The sequence below is a fragment of the Trachemys scripta genome, chromosome 21 (assembly GCF_013100865.1).
Source record: "Trachemys scripta elegans isolate TJP31775 chromosome 21, CAS_Tse_1.0, whole genome shotgun sequence".
NCBI classification, from domain to species: domain Eukaryota; kingdom Metazoa; phylum Chordata; order Testudines; family Emydidae; genus Trachemys; species Trachemys scripta.
Window position 1 is genome coordinate 17,379,465 of NC_048318.1, and position 20,859 is coordinate 17,400,323.

A 20,859-nucleotide genomic window follows, 5' to 3' on the forward strand; every position below is an offset into this window, starting at 1 on the left:
TCTGTCCGAGGGTCTCAGAGCCCCGGGCTGCAGCCCGACCTTGAATGTCTACACTGCTCTTTTCAGCCTCGCAGCACGGCCCGACTCAGTTGATCCAGACTCTGAGATTCACTGCTGCTGCTTTCCTCCCACCCTTCCCCCCACATATAGACATCTCTTTTGATGACCTGGTGGCTGTGAATGAATCCCCCCTCCCCCCATAAGTGAGTTGCACTGTCCCTTGTGATTAGGATGCCTGAGGAGCTGGTTGGATTGAGTAGACCTCTTCTGGCTCTTCAAGGGTCATCAAGACGAATGAGAGTTGGAGGAGACAGGCAAGGGCAGGAACTGAAAAAACATGAGCATCATTTTCATCTCTACTTTTTATATATATACATAGAGAGAGAGAGAAACACACACACAAAATGTAGACTTCTAATAGCTGCCTTTGTTGTTTGCCAGGCTGCCTAATTACCCATTCCCAAGGCATACATTCTAGGTAATACTTTACTTGACTCATGTTTGAAAACCCGAGTTTGCTTTTGTTCACGTCTTTAGGCTTGCAATTTTCACTTGTACCACGTATTCCTATTGCAAGCTTGGTTGCTAAACGAAATGCAATATTGCAATATGACTGTCCTACTTACCTGTGTCGTCTTATCCCTTATCACAAATCTACCAGGGCTGAGCACGAGGCTGCATTGCAAAGGCTGAGAGAGGAGTGGGAGTCCTTGCAGAAGGTGGAGAGGGAGAGCTTGGAGGAGAGGAAGAAACGTGTTTTGGAGATGCTGAAGGTGGAAGTTGAGGAAGCACAGCAGAGAGAAGCGACAGAGCTGGAACAGGAGAAGGAGCGAGTCCTGAATGAGTTAAAGGAGAGATTAGAAAGAGAAAGAAAAGAGGTGAAATTCGCATTTTTACCGGGCAGAGTCAAAACTGAGAAGGCTTGTATTGTACTGCCAACCCCATGAAATCAAATAGCACCTGCGTGAGCATTGGGCAAAATGCTGGGGAACATAATGGAGATGATTCTAATCGTTTCCTACCAAATGCGTGGTCCTTGGGGCAGATACACCACGTTACAATCTCAAAGACTCCCTGGGTTCAAGACACATTGTTCTTTGTGTTTGGTAAGAGGTGCATGCTGGCTTGGGCAGATCTCGTGTAACCCTTGCCTGCAGCTGGGCCAGGTGAAGACTAACTGTGCCCGTGAGAGCTGTGTGAGTAGCCGCAGGGTGTAGGCTGGGGGAGAGTAATTGGTTAGGAGTGTCAGGAATCTCTTGTGCATTCTGTGATGCACTAAGCATGCTTGTGGGCTCGAAGTAGTATAACTGGAAGTAGTGGGATAACGCGTAGCCTGCACAGCCACACAAGCTGAGTAATGGTGAGACGTCTGACTGGAACAGTCTTGAAAGAAGTGGATGGAAACCCCCTGGATGTTGAAAAATCAGCATGGAGAATATGTTGTGGTATCGGAAGGACTAGGCCTGACCTAGTAAGTCTCTTCCCATCTCTGATAGCTTCGATTCTAAATAACAGATCTCCACTTACACTTGTATCTTTTTAGTGAGGCTTTTGACACAGTCCTGTATGATATCCTCATAAACAAGCGAGGGAAATGTGGTCTGTGTGAAATTGCTGGAAGGTGGGTGCACAACTAGTTGAAAGACTGTACTCAGAGTAGTTACCAATGGTTTGCTGTCAAACTGGGGATACGTATCCAGCCAGGTCCTGTAAGGCTCTGTCCTGGGTCTGCTACTCGTCAATATTTTCATGAATGACTTGGATAATGGAGTGGAGAAAATGCTTATAAAATCTGAGGCTGATATGAAGCTGGGAGGGGTTGCTAGCACTTTGGAGGACAGAATTAGAATGCAAAACGACCGTGACAAATTGGGAAATTGCTCTGAATTCAAGAAGATGAAATTCAGTAGACAAATGCAGTATTACATCTAGGAAGGAAAAATCAAATGCCCATCTACAAAATGGCCAGGTGGCAGTACCGCTGAAAAGGATTTGGGGGCTACGGTGGATCACACAATGGGATGCAGTAGTGAAAAAGGCTAATTTTCTTCTAGGGTGTAGTAATAGGAGTGTTGAAGGTAAGACACGGGAGTTGCGAGTCCTAGTCATGAGTTCTGTTTACGTGAGCGAACGGATTCAGACGAAATAAGCTCTCACTTGGCCAAAGCAAGCCGTTTTCCCCAGGTCTGGATACTGCCTTCCCTCTATCTGTCCCCCAGAAGGCTCAGGCAGCCCTTGAAATTAAGGGTGCTACTGTGATAGGCTCTTTATTAAGGAACTGGTCCAGTCCACCTGTGCTCATTTACAGCCTTGATGGGGCCTGATAGAGGGCAGCTCTGAAGGGAGCCAAAGGGGAGCAGGAAATGGCTAGTGGAAGCGGTGGCAGAGAGGTAGGAGGCCCAGGCAGGGCAGAAGACTGGGAAGCTGTAGCTAGCTGGAGGAAGCATCTGCCGGGAGCAGCACTGGCTCCTGCACATAGTAAAGGGACTGTTTGAATGATAACTCAGCTCTGGGAAGGAAGGCCAGGAATTTCTGTCTCAAGGAGAGAGAACTGTTTGAATTCTGAAACCAGTAGCCAGCGGGGTGAAGCTGGTGTGCAGTATTAATGTGTTGTAAGGCCTAAATAAATTGGATCCCAGAAAGGGAGTGTTGTAATTACTCCTGTGGTGTTCTGGTGAGTTATGGAGGAATGCCATGTGAGAAGGGAAACTGAGGCGGAGTGCCTCAGGCCACCAGAGGGATGGTGGAAACTCTGTTACCGTCCCCATAGGGTGTTTTTGTTTTTTAAAGAACTAGTCCCATGTAGCCAATGCGCTATTCCAGTCGTGTCTCATTGGTGGCAGTAAATTCAGGACACTCCAGAGACCTTGAGTGCAGCTCAGACTGGAAAAGGTATGAGCCTTGCGCTTTCTCCAAGGTTATGTATAAATGGCTGATTGAAACGGGGCGTTTGTACTTGACCGTCCCGTGAAATGGGGGTTTCAGACCGCACTTTGTGTTGACTCTCCTGCAGGCCGCAGAAGTGCTGGAGAAGCAGTTTGCAGCTGAGCTCCAGGAGCTAAAATCGGCAGCAGAAGAGAAACACCGAAAGGTAAAAGCCAACGTTCCCAAAACTTGTGATGAATCTGTACGGATTCTGCGCCAAATAGCTTCCTTGAATGTCATTGGTGCAATTTACCTGAGTTTCTTCCACCTCCTAAAGGTGATTCTTCTCTCGATCAGCACTTGGGCCTGCTCCAGTCAGAGAGAGGCGAGCCTGAGTACGTTGATTTTTGCCATGCTGCGTACATGAGTCTGTGGTTTCTTTTGTGGCAGGTTGTTTCCAGCCTCCGGAAGCATCTAGCAGAGGCCCAGAGGAGTGAGGAGGCCCAGCTACACGAGGAATTGGAGAGAGCAGAGCAAAAAGTGCAACAAAAAATGTATCGAGTAGCAGAGTTCGAGCGAGAGGTGATTATTTTTGTGCAACAGCCTTGGAGGTAGATTGCCCCCTTGTGCCCCTCCCTCCCCCATGCATGCTTAGCCGCGGTTGTGAGAGCTTGGTTTCAAGCCTCCCTATCTCGTGGTGGAGAGGGATGCCATAGATCAGGTAAGTTCCATACCACCTGCAGACTGAGTTTCTTACCTCTCTGCTTACCCCTGCACCACCAGCCGGACAATGAGTGTACCAGGGCTGCCCTAATCTCAGCACTGACATGCTTCAGCATTGCTGGAGCAACAGTGCAAGTTGGGTGTTGCTGCTTTGGGGGGAATCATTGTGCCTTACCGTGGTGTAATGCAGTCTGCCTCTATGACCACTGCAGCTCAGTGAGCTCATGAAAGAGAAACGCCAGGAAGTGGAGAGAGACCATGACCGGAAAATGGAGAGGATGAAAGAGGAGCATAAGGAAGTCCTGGCGAGGATTCAGGATCAGTACGAGGAGGAGGTAATGCTGCTGTGAGCCAAAGTCCGCCTCTAGGTGTCCTTAGCGATTGGCTCATTGTCCCAGAAATAGTTACCAGGAGCCCCATAGTGACAGTCCAGATCTGCCTCTTGTACAGCAAGTCTAAGGGCTGGAACCCTGCCAGGTGGTAGATGGCCACGCCATCCACTGAGCAGCAGTATCACAACCTGGAATGAGTCTAGGGCCAAGGCTCTGACGGAGTGTGTCCCGGATGACCTGCCAGCATGGGTGCGCCTCCTTTGTGGGTACAACTGACTTGTGCATGCACACGCAGATTTTTGCACAAGAAACAAGTGCTCAGTTCTTTGCAGATGCATCTGTTGTGCCTACATCAGAAAACTTGGCCTTGAATATCTGTATGCCTCCAGTTTCTGATTGCAGAATCACTAATGGGCACGTGTAGAACAGTGTGCTCCCTAGGCACCCGGCAACGAAAAGGTGATTTCCTCTTTCTCTGGCCTATTTCTCTCGGTGTTGCCTTGCCTGTAAGAGATTCTGGTCCCATCCAATTAAACTGTCTGCTTCCCAGACTGTTTGTTTGGTGGTGGGTTGCCTGCCCACACGGGGAGAGACAGTGTGCCCATGTCTGTGGGGATGGTGGCGGGGAGAGAACATCTGTATGTGATGTTGCTATAGACCTCTACAACTTTGCTCTTCTTTCTTGGTTTTGCATCTGGGAGGAGAGAAAGCAAAGAGCCAAGAAGCTCGAGGAGCTGACAGGGGAGCTGGAGCGCCTGAGACAGCTCCATGATGGGGAGCTGAGGGCTTTGCAGAAGCAGCTGGATGAGCAGCTTAGTGACTTGCGGCAGAGCCACAAGGCGAAGGTGAGTGGGAACTTCCGTTTCTAGCATAGCTACTGTCAGCTCTGCCTGGACTAGCCCCTGGTCTCTGGCTCCACGAGTGTGCGCACTGCTCTCAGGAGACCAGCGTGTCACAAGGTGCAGTTCTCAGAGATCGTTGCTGTTCTATCTTGTGGTGAAGTTTGGCTCAGCAAACCCCTCATGTCAGGCTCCTCATTCTGCACAGGAACGAAAACTCCAGGAGTTGGAAATGGAACTCGAAATACGAGCAAAAGATGCCAGGGCCAGATGTGCTCAGCTGAATCACCAGGTGAGTCAGTCCTACACGGCATTTTGAAAGTTTCCTAACTGGCACTCCTCATCTCCCCCTATCCCTTGTGGGGGAGACTGGTCAGTGGGCCTAACTGCACCCCTTAAAGTCACAGGGGGAACTTGGGAGCAGAACTGGGCCAGTGCTGAATGCCCCTGGAAATCCCAGCCTACATGTATCGCGCCCCTCGTTATCCGAGCCAGTGCCCTGGGCTTTCTGCTTTGCTTTGGGGGAATACTCATGTAGCCTGGTGTCATGGAAGTACATCGTTCTGAGGGTTACTTTTTTGATTTCAGACCATGTCCTCCTATTAATTCCCCACCTGTACTGCAGGGCAAAGCTAGTAAGCGATTTAGTTGGGGATTGGTCCTGCTTTGAGCAGGGGGTGGGACTAGATACCTCCTGAGGTTCCTTTCAACCATGATATTCTATCACTCTGATCTCTGGCTTTTGGAAAGCAAAATGAGTGAGAGAGAGTGAGATATTCCCGTTGAGCTAGCAGAAATCTCTGGCTCTGTGTATATCTCTTGCTTTAATACACAGCATTTGAGAGAGGCTGCTTGGGAAGGGAAGGGAACTGAGCAGCGCTGGAGGCTGAAAGCTGCTGTGGCTGCAGGACAGTAAGATGCTACACTGGGGGAATTCTTGCATGTCCGTGTAGCTGAGCAGGGCAGTCTGCTCTTCCCACAAGCAACAGCATGTGTCAGGCTCCGTGCTTGCTGAAGCCCTAGGAAAATGGAGCATTGAGACATTCTGAAGGGCTTGCATTGATTAGCCAGCCCTGCTCTCCGTGCCATGCAGCACAGTTGGTGTCATGGGGCCAAGCACACAAAGGAGGGAGCTACCCAAACAGCCATGTTAATTTCACATTCACAATACTGGGGAAGATGAATGGGGAGAGATCAGTGAAAAAGTGGAAACATTGCTGAAGTATTTCCCAGTGGCATTGAAAGCTGGGGCTGTGTCAAGCCTAGGCTTGACCCCAAGACCAACAGTGTGTTAGAGTCGACTTTCTTCTGTGCCTGGTGTCATGATGCTCCAAGGTTCACTGGTTTGCTCGTCACTTCTCTATGCAGGAAGAGGCCATGAGAAAGAAAAGGCAGCAGCTTCTGGACGAAGAGAAACAAACTGAGCTGCAGAGAAATGTATGTATGCTCCAGCTCTCGGGAGGAGCTGCTGCCCATCATTCCTTGTATTCCTGACGCACTAGAGCAGATCAGCACAGTGGCTTTAAAAACATAAGCTCAGGAATAACTCTTGAGTCCTAGATCTGAACATCCCCCTTGCCATTCTGCTTCAGAGAGGAGCGCTGCCTTGCTGGCAGACTGATTAGCTGGGAGTGCATTTCATCAGGTGCAAAGGGAGAGGTTACTGCACACGGCTCTGCTTTATGGAGAACGGGATTTGCTCATCTGGGTCCATGTGCTCCTTGCCAGGAACCGGGAGGCTAACTACTGCGTCTGTTGCTTTTTAATCTCACTGGGCTGTGACAACCCTAGCATCTAACCACTCTGTTCATTTTAGAACTTCCCGTGGGTGGGTGGGACGAGGCCGAGAGGCTGGCTGACGGCACCATGCAGTGTGAGGGGCTATCTTGAATTGGGACTAGAAGTCTCCAAAGCCAAGCTGAGGAACTGCCCGTGGAATAGCTTGGACACTCCCGTGAAACACGTTGACTCCCTTTGTCTGCACGTTCCCAGAAAGGGCTAGGCATGTCCTACTGTCTGCCTGGCTTTGCCTGCTGGTGATGGGCATTCCAAATGTTATGCAGGGGCGGTAGTGCTGCAACTCCAGTGTGGGCTTTGAGGTTATTGCAGGCTTATGGGCAGGAGTTAAGCAAAATCAAGTGGTTGTGCACCATGGAAATGGCTCCTGGAGTTCTACCGTAACCTACCTGTCTGCTGTGCTGTGAAGGGCATGCGCAACATGGAGGGAGACGGGCGCTTAGAGTGGACAGAGGAACATAGACAAGGAGTAATGGGGTCGATCTGAACAGAAGTAAATGCACCAGGTATCGAGGAAAGCTTCCTAACATTGAGATTTAGCAGACTGCTGCTTCCTCCTGGGAGGGATGGGAGCACTGCACTGCAGGGGGCAATTCTCTGCTGACCCCCGAGTAGGAGGAGGACTAGCTGGGACATGGTTGAGCTCTTCCATCTCTAGTGCTATAGTTCACCCATGGGGGAGCAGTCACCAGTCAGGCCATCTCTTGGGAGGATGCATTAAGCAGATGGCACAAGAAGGGACAGGCATCGCAGGCAGATGAGGAAAATGCCTCCAATGGAAGGAAACCAACAGGTCAGGGTCAGTGTGAGCTGTTCAAGCTGCTCCCTATCCCATAGTCCAAAACGGAGAACAGAGTCCGTGCTTGGGTCAGTTACTTGGGCATTGCCTTTCCTCTCCTCCTGCAACGCCAGGAGATGGCTGCAGCGCACTGGGAGCGAGGGAGAAGGCTGAGTATGGGCATGACAGCTGTCAGGTTTGTCGTTTCCCCCTGAATCCTCCATCTTGCTGCCCACAGCATCCAAGTGTTGTATGTACTAGACCTAACCAGACTTGCCAGCAAGCCCGTGGCTGTTCAGATCCGGGGATTCTGGGTCGGGACCATTTCTGGGTATGTAAAAGCAGGGACAAATACCACACAAAAACACAGGTTTGAAGAATGTGTTGTGCACGCTTAACTTCCCTTGTCTTGCAAGCACTGCGTGCAGCACTCGCGTGTCTTGCGTGTTGTGTGCCGTATGTCAGTGCTGGGGAAATGAGGGGGATTTTCATTTCGTTTCCAGGAAGCTGCCTTGGCCGCGCAGCTCCGCCTAGAGGAGTCTAGGAAAGCGCATGCTGACCTTGTGGAATCCATCCGCCAGTTGCGCAGGACGCTGGAGGAGCTTCAAGACCAGAAAGCTGAGCTGGAGTCCCAGGTGGATCTGTTGCAGACCCGAAGCCAGAGGCTGCAGAAACGGATCAGGTGAGTGTCCTAGAGACGGTCTCTGATGCGCGTATGTACACACCCACCCCACCCTGTGCCGCTGACCTTCTTAAATGTTGGTGCTTCAGATCGTGTCAGATTTATGAGGGGCAGCGTCGCTAGATGTTAGCTGGGTGCTGGGGGATTTCCCAGGGCTGCCATGACTCGCTGTGCAAGTCTAGCTTAAGTCACTTAACCTCTGTGAGCCTCAGGTTCACCCTCTGAAGCATGTATTTAGCATTTGTCTTCCTCACAGCTGGCTTACAAGGAAACGTTTGTAAATGCTTTGAGAACCTTGGGTGACTGACAGACTCTAGGGAAGATCTTCCTGAGACCTTTGGGGGGCATACTTCCTTGTTCCTGTTTTAAGGGTGTATGTTGGCATAAACCAACATTGTCCCAAGTAGTCAGTGGACTTTGTTACATTAAAACATTAGTGTAGACCTGATATTTACTTTTTGGACACCAATTCAGAAGCTTATCCAGCGACACTTCTCAGCCTGTAGCTGTAGGACCCTGTGTTTAAACAGGAGGAGGCCGAGTCCTGGCTACCCTCAGCCCTATACCCAGACACACTTCCTAATGGCCTGGATCTGCAGAGCATGAAGTCCCTGGTATTGTCCCTTTGGGAGATTGTGGGCAGGAGCCAGTTTGAGGAGTTCAGGGAGATCTGACTTCTGCAGAGCGTTGTGAATTCTTGTGAGTAGCATGGCTCTGTGTCCCCGTCTGTTCTGTGTCTTGACGGCATGTCTTCCCCCTCCCTCCCCCTCCACCGCACATTGTGGACATCTTCTGTGGCAGTGAACTAGAGGCTGCAGTCAAGAGCAAACAGGAGACCCTGAAGGAGCTGGTAGCTGAAGATAACATGGCATCTCCCAGAAGGGAAGCTGAGCTCCACATTGAGGACCTGAGAGAGACGCTTCAAGCTGTGAGTAAAAGCCTGCGCATTTGAGCTCCCCATTGAGACTGGTGTGTGTTTGTGCCTTTGAAAGGCTCCCAAATTAGAGGGACTGTGCACATAACTCCCTTAGGTCCCTTTGAAAATCCCGCCTAGGTTCTTTGCTGCCTGCTCCGGCTTATAGATGCAGAGATGGGTGGTTATCGTTGCAGGTGGGAGGGGTTATTTGTTGATTAAATGAAGGGAAGCAAAGTCTAGTGACCGAGGACACAGGACAGGCAGCCAGGAACCTGGGATCCTATTTCTGGCTCTGCCAAAGATCTGTTCCATCCCGGCAGGCAGATCACTTCTCCGTCATTTTAATGATTGTTTGTACAGCTCTTTGGGTTCCTGAATGGGAGAAGCCACCACCGTGCAGGACATTGTTAGTTTGTGTGTTCATTTCTCTGGCGCGTTCGTCATCCCCTTTATATACCCCAGGGAATGTAGTCCTAGAGCGTCTCCCGAAGGCCACTTGGCGCACTAGATCCTTGGCATTTCCAAGGCGATTACTGCTGGTCCTAGGCTCCCCCGAGGTCTTGGGTGCTATAGGCGTCTGCTATAACGTGCTCACCTTGAGCATCCAGTAACGATAGCTGCTTCTGTGAGTCTCCTAGCTCCCTGAGCCTTTCCAGTAGGGCAGTGAGATACCTGGGACTGGATTTGTTGTTTCTCACGTTGATGTGGACAAGGGCTTTACTGTATCAATTGTGTCACTCCAAAGCAGTAAAGTGCTGCATAGAAACACCCCTTTCCAGAGCCTTACGGTTCCCCATTCCCTCTCCCAGCCCCCAAAGGAGCAGGTCTGAACCCCTAATTTACTCCTCTGTGCTGACATTATTTGCAGGGGTTTTGTCCTTCAAAATAAAAAAGGAATGTGTTGCTCTGGTTTTGTTACCTTCATTGCACATTGGTTGGGGAGGTTTGGGGTGCTCTTGTACGAAACTTGTCTGGGGAACTTGGGGAAGAAAGCAGCTCTTGGGCAGGGAAGGAGATCTTTGTTTTTTAAAGTGTTTCCATAGAGAAACACTCCTCTGCACTGGACAGTTTCCATGCCTAGGGCAGTTTCCATGCCGCTGTCATTCACGCTCTATACTCTCGTTCTCCTGGGCTTATGAGGTTCTTCCTTCATTCGCATATTAATTGATTTTGAAATGTTTAAACCTCTAGCACTCCTCCAGAGAGCCTGCTTCCTTAACCTCGCACAGCAATGAGGATAGTGACCTCCAACTTGACAAGTAAGCATCAACACACCGGCCACTTTAAAAAATGCTGTCCGCGCGGTTGTGTGTAAATGTATTCGTCAGAGGTGCAGTGTGGAATGCACAGCCCAAGAGAACGAGGCTGAGTGCAGTGCTGCCCTCTGCCACAGAGCGTCACAACTTGATGGGTTATAGCACCTGGAATAGCGTAGCCGTTAGTAGTTGAGTCAGTGAATTGCGGATCGTGGCTGGTATGCAAGGCTGTTGCAGCTACAGAAAGGGGCTGGCATGCTTCCTGACGGCATCTCCGAGGCCTACGTTGTACAGGAGAAGCAACCCTATTTGCACTGAGGGGTTTTATCATACTTGCCCGGTTTATGCAAGTGAGGTAGAAAACCAGCCTCCAAAACCATTGGGAAATTCCTGACGTCAGAGAGCAGCACTGACCTATTTCCAGGGTAATGGCGTTTAAAATCTCTCTCCCGCGATTCCTTCCCGCAGTGTCAGACGCTACATTTCGGCAGAAGGCGTCTCCATAAAGAACGCCAAGGAGTTCCTGGAGCGTCAGACTCGCTCCATGAGGAAAAGGCACACTGCACTGAAAGCTGCAAAGCAACAGTGGCACCACAACCTGCAGCGGGCCCAGGACGCAGTGCAGGACCCGGACAGCTCTCAGCTCCTGGAGGACGTGCGGCAGAACTTGGAGGAGGTGAGGTGGCACCCCTGTGTCCTGAGACCCAGGTGGCGTTGTGGTTCCGGCCTCGGAGTGGGAGTCCAGGGACAAAGCGTGTTCTTGTCTCTGCTACAGACTTCCTGTGTGCCTTTGGCCAAGCCACTAAGCCTCAGGTTTTTGAGAGTGGCCCCTGAGTTTGGGAGCCCAACTTCAGACAGGCAGGACCTGACTTTTCTCAGGGAGGTCGAGCACCCACAACTGCACTTGACGCTGGAGGTGCTCGTCCTCCTGGAAATCAGCCCCTGTGTGTCTCCAAATGGGCACCAGAGTTACTGTTAAACTATGCACATCATCTTCCTCATCTGTGAGACAGGGATTAAAATTCTCCCCTCCCTCCCAGGGTGGCCGTAGAGATTAATTCCTTAACGTTTGTAAAGCCCTTTGAGCCTCTGCTAGAATATGCAATGTGGTACTTTTATCACCTGAGAAACTAGCTTGATAAAAACCTAACTCCGTTTATTCCGAAACGGATGAAATACCTGAATTTGGACGTTCTGTAAAATGACCCTTCCTCTGGAGTGTTGCCACATCACAGAATCTTCTGCAAATTGCAAAGGAAGGGATGAGCAACTCATGGTAATTCTATTGCCCACAGTTCTGTAGCTGTGGTTTTTGCAATTATTTGACACTTCTTTGCGGATGGATGCCAAAGCATTTGCTAAATCAGCTCATACACAGACTGTACACAGGGATCACGCCACGGCCTCTGGTGTGATGGTCGCAGGCTGCTTCGCAGAGCTCAGCATCCCTCCACAACGTTTGGAACAGGAAGTCGAGAAGAATCCTCTGTCCAGTGGGACAGGAAGTTAGGGAATGTAGGATGTAATGACTCAGACTGTAATTTGGTCGGGATACCAGGGTGGTTAGCACCTCAACCGTTATCCACACGCTGCCATGGGATTTCCAGTGAGAACAGGTGGCTGGCTGAAAATGCAGCACCAAAGCAGTTCCCTTTGTGGAAAGGGCAGGTGGGAGCTGTAACTTCCTTTTGTCGAGAAGCTTAAGAGTTTCCCGCACCCTTCCCTCCTGTGCTGCTAGGGGTTTGGGCTGCGTTGTGACTCCAGAATCACCATCTTCTGTGTTGGGTTAAAATGATTAAACAATCCAAATCAGAAAAACCGATTATTTCCCATCACTCTGATTTAATTTTCCTCCCTGACTGGGCGGTTGCTCCACGGCAGGAATCCGAGCAGCTGGACAAGATGAAGTCGGCCATGCGGAAAGGACAGGAGCTGCTGAAGAAGAAGGAAGAGAAGCTGAGCCAACTGGAGTCTTCGCTGCTGGAAGAGGTAACTGCCAGCGTCTCAATCACTTGGCATTAACCAGCCACAGTGTCCAGAGAGAGCCAGATTCACTCCCTGATGCGGGGACTTCATAGGGATTTCCGTTCCAGTGAGGGCCGGTTAGTTGACGGCGGAGGGTTGGTGGCTGGAGCTGGATTGCTTTGGGAGCTGGCTGGCATCTGTTTGCCTGTGTGTGAGCACAGTGGGGAGAGGAGGCTGGTCACAGGTCTGCAAGGAACTACAAACCAAACTGGAATGAATCCACATGAGTCACGAGCTGTGTAGCCAAGAGGGGATGGGGGATGGAGAGCTTCTCTGGCGTGAGCAGCTTGCCAGGCAGGCTTCTGAGTGGAAAAAGCACGGTTGTTAGAGCAGAATGAGCGATTCTTCCTTCAGAATTAGCCCATGAGGCTAGAAGTGAGTCAGTGCTGTCTCTGATGCACTAAAAAATAGAAAAATCCAATTTCCGTGCTGGTTAAACGGAGGTTATGTTAACTGTCTACATGGGTGAGATTAGATACTGTACAATCCCTCGGCTTGCATGGTACCTGCTCACCATTTAATTGTGTGACCGCAGGGTTTCTGTGGTAAGTAAGCAGGAAAAATCCTTGGTTATTGGGGTCTTCAGAAGCTGAGGACACATTGGCTAGTGAGTACGGTTAGCCAGTAGGCCGTCCTAGATGCTAAGGGAGGTGTCTGAGAGCCAGCGCTCCTGGAAATGTTCCCAGCTCGGTCAGTGACTTGGGTGAGTTCCATAGGCCCAGGATCCGCGGGAGATCGAAGAGCATAGCATCTTTGAAAGTCAAGCTCTTAATGGAGAGACACCTCCCTGCCTATTCACCTCGTGCTGGGCCTTATGATTTCTGACTCCAGGGAGTCACTGCAGAAATTGTAATGTGCGGTCCCTAACCGAGCCTGCCCCCTCCGTAGTCTGAGCCGTCTTCCTTTGCAACACTCCCAGCCTTCGCTGACCCAAGAGCAGGGAACCACATTTGTACTGCTATCTTCACCTGGTTCATAACACTCCAATGCGAGAGCACCAAGTGCGGCCTGTGTAGAGCAGTTATGGGGTATCTAGCGTGGAATTGCAGGAGCTTTAGACCTGATTTGGTTTCCCAAGGGACAGAAGTGTGTAGAAGATCATTATTTTATTTTCCCCCACTGTAAATATTTCCTTCTCTTGACCAGCTTTCTGATGAAGATACACTGAAGGGTGCTGCGTGTAAAAAGGTGGTAACCTTTGACCTTAGTGATTCCGAAGACACACACAGCCTGAGCAGCACAGATGTACCTCAGCACAAATGTAAGGGTTCAGTGTGTCTTGCCATGGCCGCATTTCAGAGCTTTGTGCATTGTACCCAGTGTTTGACATTCTGCATCACCACACCCCTCCCGCTGTGTGTTCCTGGTCTCTGCCTTGTCTTGTTTTCGCTTGTGCCTGTTAAACTCTAAACTCTATGCCAGCGCTCGAGGCACAATATTTCGTACCAAGAATTATTCCCTGCCTGTAGCACTGTGTGTATGTGGCTCGGAGAGCGAAGGCTCCCCTTTGAATGTGGCTTAAAATACGTGGTTTTCACTATGGTGCCAGAAACCTTGAGCCCTCCCCAGCGATGCTAGAGCCAGGCCCTATTGCCCTACTTCTTGGTGTCCATCAGTCTAGTTCGGTGGACTGGGCTTCTTTCCTCTCCCTGTCTCCTTGGCAACAGAGGCTGTTGCAATTCCTTGTGCTTTGCTCCTGTTGGGATTGTTCTTTACTGTCCCGTGATTAGAGCAGTGTGTGTGAATAGCAGTGCGCTCAGTAAATGGGTAACCAGGCAGAAGGATTGTGCTTTTTCCAGAGATGCTGACCAGGCTGATGGCTACAACTTCACCTTCATTTAAAAGGTCCTCTAACCTTCCTATGGCACCAAGTTTCTTTGTGGTGTGCATGAGCCTGTGGAGTGCAATCCGTCCGCTCTGCCTCCCTGCTCAGTTTGTGTAGAGTTCAATTATATCAGGCTCCTGGTGTTCCAGTATTTGAGTTGTTGTACATGTTAGTGTTGCGAGCAGGCTTTGTGCTGGTCTGCAGAGAGCTAGCCGTTTGCAAGGGAAACCCGCGCTCTACAGATGGGTGGCTGTTGCGGAAGCTCGCTCGCTGCACCGGCCCCGCTCATGAACTTGTAATGGGCAGGAAGGACAGAAGCGCACTTATACTGCAAATCAGGGCTTGTGCTGCAAGCAGTATTTCAGCTCTGCCATCCCAGTGCCTGGTGTCCCTTTGTATTCTCCTTTCCCCATCAGAGATTAATCCTTGGAATCTCCGGGATCCTGTCCCTTTTCATCTCATTTCCCCAACTTCCTCTCCTCCACACCACACCTGACCAGAGCCTTCTAGCCAAAGTTCCCTGCTCATCGACATGGAACTGAACTGCCCCGTGGTCTCTGCGGCCAGACTGCCTCACTCGCTTAGCTGAATGTACGAAGTTCAGCCTCTGTGAAGCATGGAGACGGAGTGCATGGGAGGATAAGTTGCTCTTGGTGGGGAGATGTTGGAGAATGGTGCTGCCTGTGGGGATAGACTCAAGGTCTCCTTTAAATCGTATCCCTCTGGTGATCTGGGTATTTCTTTCTTTGACTAGTTGACTTGAAACCAGACGTCCAGTTCCCCCAGCTTGACAAGATCCAGCACTTGACCAACACTCTGCAGCACATCACCGCTGAGCTGAACGGGGTCCTTGGCACCTTGGGCTCTTTGAACCATCAGCAGCCTCCGCTCTTCACTGCTGTGCGGGTGCCGATGGCTGCTCTGCCCAGTGATGGGGTTCCTCTGTCCGCGTACACCTCTTTGGCAAGAGCCCAGGCTGCTGGCCCCATTGTGCCTCCTGCTGCGATTCCTTTGGTTAACCAGTGGGCATGGAGCACCGGTTTGAACTCCGGCCTCTCTTCCTCGGCCGGTCAGTCAGTGGACAACATACTGGCAGAGAAATGGCGCAAGTATTTCCCAGGTAAGGGTCTGCTGCAGTTCTGCCTCCTTCCCGGTTTGCTTATCATGTCTACGGCCATTGATTTTGTGCTGTCACTCCTATGCCAGGGTGCAGCAAAGTACCTCTTGCCTGCTGTCCTGTGGGACTGCTCAGTAAGGGCACACGCCCTGTTTGACCAAGCTGAGTGAGCTGTCTCCGCTCACTCCCTGGCTCTGGACGATCTCCTCGGCTCACCCTTCATCCTCCCCCGGTAGATGAACTGAGTCCCATGAAACATCCTAGGTGGGCATGCTATGAATGAGCTCATTTAAAAATAAAACAAGGCCCCATCTGTATTGCATGGACGTTAACGATGCAATGGTCCATCCCGTAATGTCAGCAGGAATCTTGGCATCTCCGCTTCCCCCAGGTATTTAAGATAGAAACAAGGTTCCCCCTGCCCAGTCTGTAGGAGAAATGGTTCAAGTCATTACGATGGGTTTTGTGTGTGTGTGCATGGCACCTCGTGGGACAGGTAAGTTAAAGATGTGAGTGTCGTTTCAGTTCTGAGTACCGTGAAGTCCCTGGTCTCTTATCTCTACCGGGAGCGAGTTTTATAACCTTGGTCCAGCTGCCGTGACAGTCTGTCCTGCATCCCGAGCCTGCCCCGGGGCTGACCGTTCCTTTGCTCTGTGGGAATGTAGCTTGTGGGGAGGCGGTGGTTGTAGAGGGAGAGCTGTGCCTCAGGTAGCCAGAGCCAATCCCGCGGAGGACTTGGCAGGTCAGGACAGAGGCCTTGAACTGGACTCTGTTCCGCTGGGGACCAGGGCAACGTGTTCACAGTGGTCTGTGACACGAGCAGAGGGGCTGCTGTGCCTTGTACCAGTTGTCAGGGCCTGCGGCTTCACTCTCAGATACAAGTTGCAAAGGCCAAGCCTGGTGCTTGTGAGCACATGGGTGAGCATGGCCGGGGTTGCCTCTGACCGGACAGAGTGCAATCTGTGGCCAGTCGCAGGTGGAAGGGGCCTATTTAGAGCAGCCAGTAACAGCGAAGGGTCCAGGGCTGCTGACTAACCTGGCGATTTGCAGGTAAACGCTGATGGCAGTAAGAGATGTTACAGACGCGTCAAGTTCTTTAAAGCTCTCACTCGTCTACCAGCATCACCTGAGTCTTGTCTGGGTTCAGCTGTAGCCAGGTGCTGAGTTCAGCTCGCTGTTGATAGAACTGTTGACGTTCTACATGAAGGCGACACAGAGTCTCCTTGGCGGGGAGAGATAGCTCAGTGGTTTGAGCATTGGCCTGCTAAGCTCAGGGTTGTGAATTCAATCCTTGAGGGGGCCACTTAGGGATCTGGGGCAAAATCAGTACTTGGTCCTACTAGTGAAGGCAGGGGGCTGGACTCGATGACCTTTCAAGGTCCCTTCCAGTTCTAGGAGATAGGATATTCTATTAATTTAACTTTAAAGAGTTGTGTGCTGTCTGCACTCTGCTGGTGCTTTGGCCTGGGGGATCTAGCCAGCTCTCTGAGGCTCTCTGTTGAATAGTATGGGGACGGGTGTGGATCCTGTGGGACTCTGCTGGTGGCAGTTTTGGAGGTGCAGGAGTAGTTGCCCACGATCACTCCCTGTTGTACAGCATGCTGGCTTCTGTCTCCCCCTTCCAGATGTAGCTGGATCTGATTGCTCAGAGAAGAGAGTCCAGTATAGTTTGTGGAGCACTTTGGGACAGACAGCCCAGTGTGGGCTATTCTGGGATGAAGATAATTTCTCTCTGCAGTTTACATGGCCCAGGGGTGCTGGCTATAAAAATACCCGCAGGGAATCTCTGCTGAAGGGAAGTGAAGCTAGAATTCAATTCCCTGTAGCAGGCTGGACGAATACAATGGGCATAATACAAGGTCTGCAGCCTGATTCAGGGAGGGCCAGAACCAAACCTGGGACCAAGCAAGTGTGATAGACCCAGACCGGCCTCATGGAGGGTTGAAAGGCAAGGGTGTAATAGAGAGCTGTACTCTTGTTTCTTCCCCCACTCGTGGCTCTGCATCAGCTCTGAAGGGGAGTGACTCCTCCTGAAGTGCCTGCAATGTGATGCAAGCTCTTTAAAGAGAACCAGTGGAGCTTCTGTGCAAGTCTGAGCTCAGGGCTAGTGACTGACGACTAGTCTGTGCTAGCGGCAGCCGTTCACCTCCGCAGGTGAGCGTGAAAATCACAGATGAAATGAATGTGACTTTGTGTCCCTAATGGACAATGGGCTTCGGTGGCAGACAGTCCGAGGAGCTGGTGTGTGTAGCTCCCTGGACTTGGGCACGTGGCAGATTTGAAAAGAAGAGGAGATAACAGCAGCTCATTCCGGGAAGTGAAGTGCAAAGCTGATCTCATTATACCATTTCCAGAGCACTTCAGCGTCTGACATTTGCACAAGAATAGCAGTCATTAAAGGAGTGAGCAAAAGAAGAGGAGGAACTTTCTATTAGATTGCCCTGCCGGCTGGAAACACACTGATGGGGTTGGAGGGGGTTGAGACAGACGATACACGTGGCTCCCAATTTACAATTTCCTTAGGAGAGCCAATTTTCCTTTTCTATTTGTATCCTGTTTGAACCTTTTAACCAAAGACAAAATCCCCAGCCCCTAGTCCTGCTAATCCTTAGCCAGCCAAACCAGGGCTGCCCCAAGATTAACGTCAGGTTTGTTTTCACTCTGAAAATTCTTGATAGTCGTTTTATTTTATACGCCCTCTTCGGATGTGGTCTGCTTTGATGTGGGCCAGCCGCTGACAGCAGTATCTATGAAGTGCTGTGTGCATGCGCTAAGGGAACAATATTCCCCTGGCCTAGACAGTTGGGTACAGATTCAACAGAGCACTTAAGTGTGTGCCTAAGTCTCATTGGCTTCATTAGGACTTAAATAGACGATTAAAGTTAAACATGGGTAAGTGCCGTAAGGGGCCTTAAGACAAACGTTTTTATGGGGCCTATTGACTTATGTTTTTTGTGCCCTGTTGCCTCATTTTGCGGGTGAGAATTGCCTCCCCAGCCTGGCCCTGAGTTTGCAGGTTGTGACACTGGCAAAAGCCCTCTGCTCATGTGTCATTTAAATGGTGTTGGAGAACATGGAAGATTACGGGTGGGTGAGACCCTCTTCTCTGGCTTTTGGGGGCAAGGAAACCCTTGGGCTCTTTTGGGAGACTGGTGCTTATTTTTATTAGAGATGAAACTCTAAACACAGCACAGACAGGGCATCCCTGGCACAATCTCTGCGGATGGAGGGGTTGCATCTCGGGTTCTGTGGTGTCATCTGTGGCGTATACCCATCATCCATTCTGACTTGTATCCTCTCTGGAGTGGCTCCTGTGTTCCATGCCAATCTCCTTCTTGTCAATGCGGATGCAGTTCCCTAGAAGAGTCTGTAGCGAGTTCTGCCCTTGAGCTTTGAAGTCTACTGGCGAGGCATGTGACTCTGAGAGCAGAATTTAGTCCTTCTGCTTTTAATTTGTTCTCTTCATGCTATAGGTAAACTCCCATTACCCACAATTCAGAACTGTCCTCTGAAACCGTACTTGTGTTTTTCTGAAATTCTGATTATTCTCCCCCAAAAATTCTGATTTCCCAGCCCTGAGCCATTGAAATAACCCAGGTTTACCACAACTGTCTCATGCATTTGTTATCTCTTGACTGTGGATACTACCCTGGTAGTGTTAAAATTAATGGGAACCGCAGTGCTCGGTTCCTTTGCAAAATTAGGCCATTATGCCAGATGCCTGAGCATGGATTGAGGTGTCTAACTTTGGGCAATGTGTTGGAACATTTTGGCCTTGGACTGTGTTAACAATGAAATGCCAGTCCTTACAACACGAAAGTAACGCACTTTCAGAACATGGCGACAACCAGGAGCATAGAGTATTACAATTCAGGCATCAAGGCATATCAAGAATCATGCAGTTCCTATTCAATCTTTCCCCTTAGGGTAGGTCTACACTACCCGCCGGATCGCCGATTGATTTATCGCGTCTAGTGTAGATGTGATAAATCGATCGCCGATCGCTCTGCCATCGACTCCTGTACTCCACTGCGGTGAGAGGTGGAGCGGCGGCAGTCGACCCCGCGCCGGGAGGACGCGAGGTAAGTCGACCTAAGATACGTCGACTTCAGCTACGCTATTCTCATAGCTGAAGTTGTGTATTTTAGGTCGATTTTCCCCCCCTCCCCCAGTGTAGACCAGGCCTTAGTGGAAATAAGGGATGTCCCATTCTTGAGGGGGGGATCCCAATAGAAGTTAGAGATGAGGAGGATGTAAGGTTAGAATAAATAACAGGAATTGGAGGGGGAATCTGCACGTTTCTTGTTCCCTGCCTCCCATTGGAAACCGAGTGGGACGCACCAGAAGATCCTGCTGTAAGCTTTCCCACAAGCACACTCCAAAAGTGCCTCAGCGTGTGACTGCACCATGCAGGGATAATGTGCATGTACTGCAAACAATGGCCAGGAAGATGGAAGCCTTTCCTGCAGTGTATGTTTCTGGATCTGTATTGAATGTTTCTCTCTCTTCCAGGTGGGTTTCCGTCCCTCAGTGGAAGTCCTGCCCCTTTGGACAGCAATCTAGGTTATTTACCTGCAGGGTAAGACTCCTGGTCTTTTGAGTGTGGCTGTTTTTTTTTTTCTTTGGTGTGGTTTGTAGGTCAGATATGATTTTGTTCTGACCTACTTGTTACATCAAATAGGTTAGATTCGGAGTGAAGTTATTAGCCGGGTCCCCTTTTAAATACTCAGTTGCAGCTTTTACAGTTGTGTTCCCAGTAAGGCTCAGCCAATAGCACTCTTGTTTCAAGACCGGAATATTATAGGTTCCAGTCCCACATCAGGTGTGATTTCACACCTAGGATCAATGCTGCAGTGCAGGCCTGGTTAGGAGGGGTTGCTGCGCTCAGGGCGACAGTGTCTTTTTAGCTGAGTTGTTGAGATCCTGGTGACCAGGTGGAAATAAAAGATCCTTTGATACCTTTTAAAAAGAGCAGGGGATGAACCTGTTTTCCCAGGCAACACGTCCCTCTATTAATCAGAGGCTCTTGTCTGCAGCGCTGCAGCTGAGTTCTTGCTGGGTGTGCAGTGCCCACTGTGACGCCGTGGTGATAGGCGTGACCACAAAGCACTCCCTGTTCAAGGAGCAGCTCCTCTGGTGACTCCCTGGCCTCTTGTAATGATCCCCCCATGTAGGCAGAATCTCCCGCGCCCAGGAACTGTTCCCAGATTGCCTTTCTGCGACTAGTCCAATCGGGCTGCAGTTGCTTGGCTCTGCTCGATTTTAAGTCCCCATTTTGCAAGTGGACGCTTGTGTGATCACTGCGTTTCATTTTAACTCATTGCTCTGGAAAGTGTGGTGAGATTCTAGTCCATTGCAAAAGTCTTGTTATTTTGCAGTTCCAGACTGGCAAAGGACCACCCCAGTAGCACAGCTCTCTGCTGCCTGGGTTACACCAGGCTCAGAGTTGGTGTTTCACCCGTGCTGAACAGCTGCTCTTCAAACCTTGAAGGCAGTCCAGTCCTTGTAAGAATCTTTTCCCATGCCCATAGAACTCGTGCTTGGCGAAGCAGCACCTGGAGTGAGGGGAACACCTCTGGGGAGAGAGGAGCTTAATTTCCTAAGCTTCCTCTTCCCACTTCTCTCCAACTCCCTTGTATCTTAATCCAGTTAAAGAAGGTGGAAGTTCAGCCTGTCTGTCTGTCTGTCTGTGCTGGGTTTTTGC

At 50.4% G+C, this 20,859-nt stretch overlaps 1 protein-coding gene across 7 annotated transcripts in view; it reads left to right on the forward strand.

Moving 5' to 3' along the window:
• Positions 1-20,859, forward strand: part of CEP164 (centrosomal protein 164) — a 72,912-nt gene that overhangs the window by 47,499 nt on the left and 4,554 nt on the right. For all 7 annotated transcript variants that reach the window (XM_034754559.1, XM_034754562.1, XM_034754561.1 and 4 more), the window contains 15 exons: positions 662-878; positions 3,014-3,091; positions 3,316-3,447; positions 3,801-3,923; positions 4,622-4,765; positions 4,968-5,051; positions 6,128-6,196; positions 7,838-8,016; positions 8,818-8,944; positions 10,124-10,191; positions 10,657-10,864; positions 12,070-12,177; positions 13,360-13,474; positions 14,793-15,158; positions 19,668-19,734. In XM_034754559.1, coding sequence (XP_034610450.1) covers positions 662-878; positions 3,014-3,091; positions 3,316-3,447; positions 3,801-3,923; positions 4,622-4,765; positions 4,968-5,051; positions 6,128-6,196; positions 7,838-8,016; positions 8,818-8,944; positions 10,124-10,191; positions 10,657-10,864; positions 12,070-12,177; positions 13,360-13,474; positions 14,793-15,158; positions 19,668-19,734 — 2,085 coding nt within the window. The remainder of the gene's footprint in view (positions 1-661; positions 879-3,013; positions 3,092-3,315; positions 3,448-3,800; positions 3,924-4,621; positions 4,766-4,967; positions 5,052-6,127; positions 6,197-7,837; positions 8,017-8,817; positions 8,945-10,123; positions 10,192-10,656; positions 10,865-12,069; positions 12,178-13,359; positions 13,475-14,792; positions 15,159-19,667; positions 19,735-20,859) is intronic.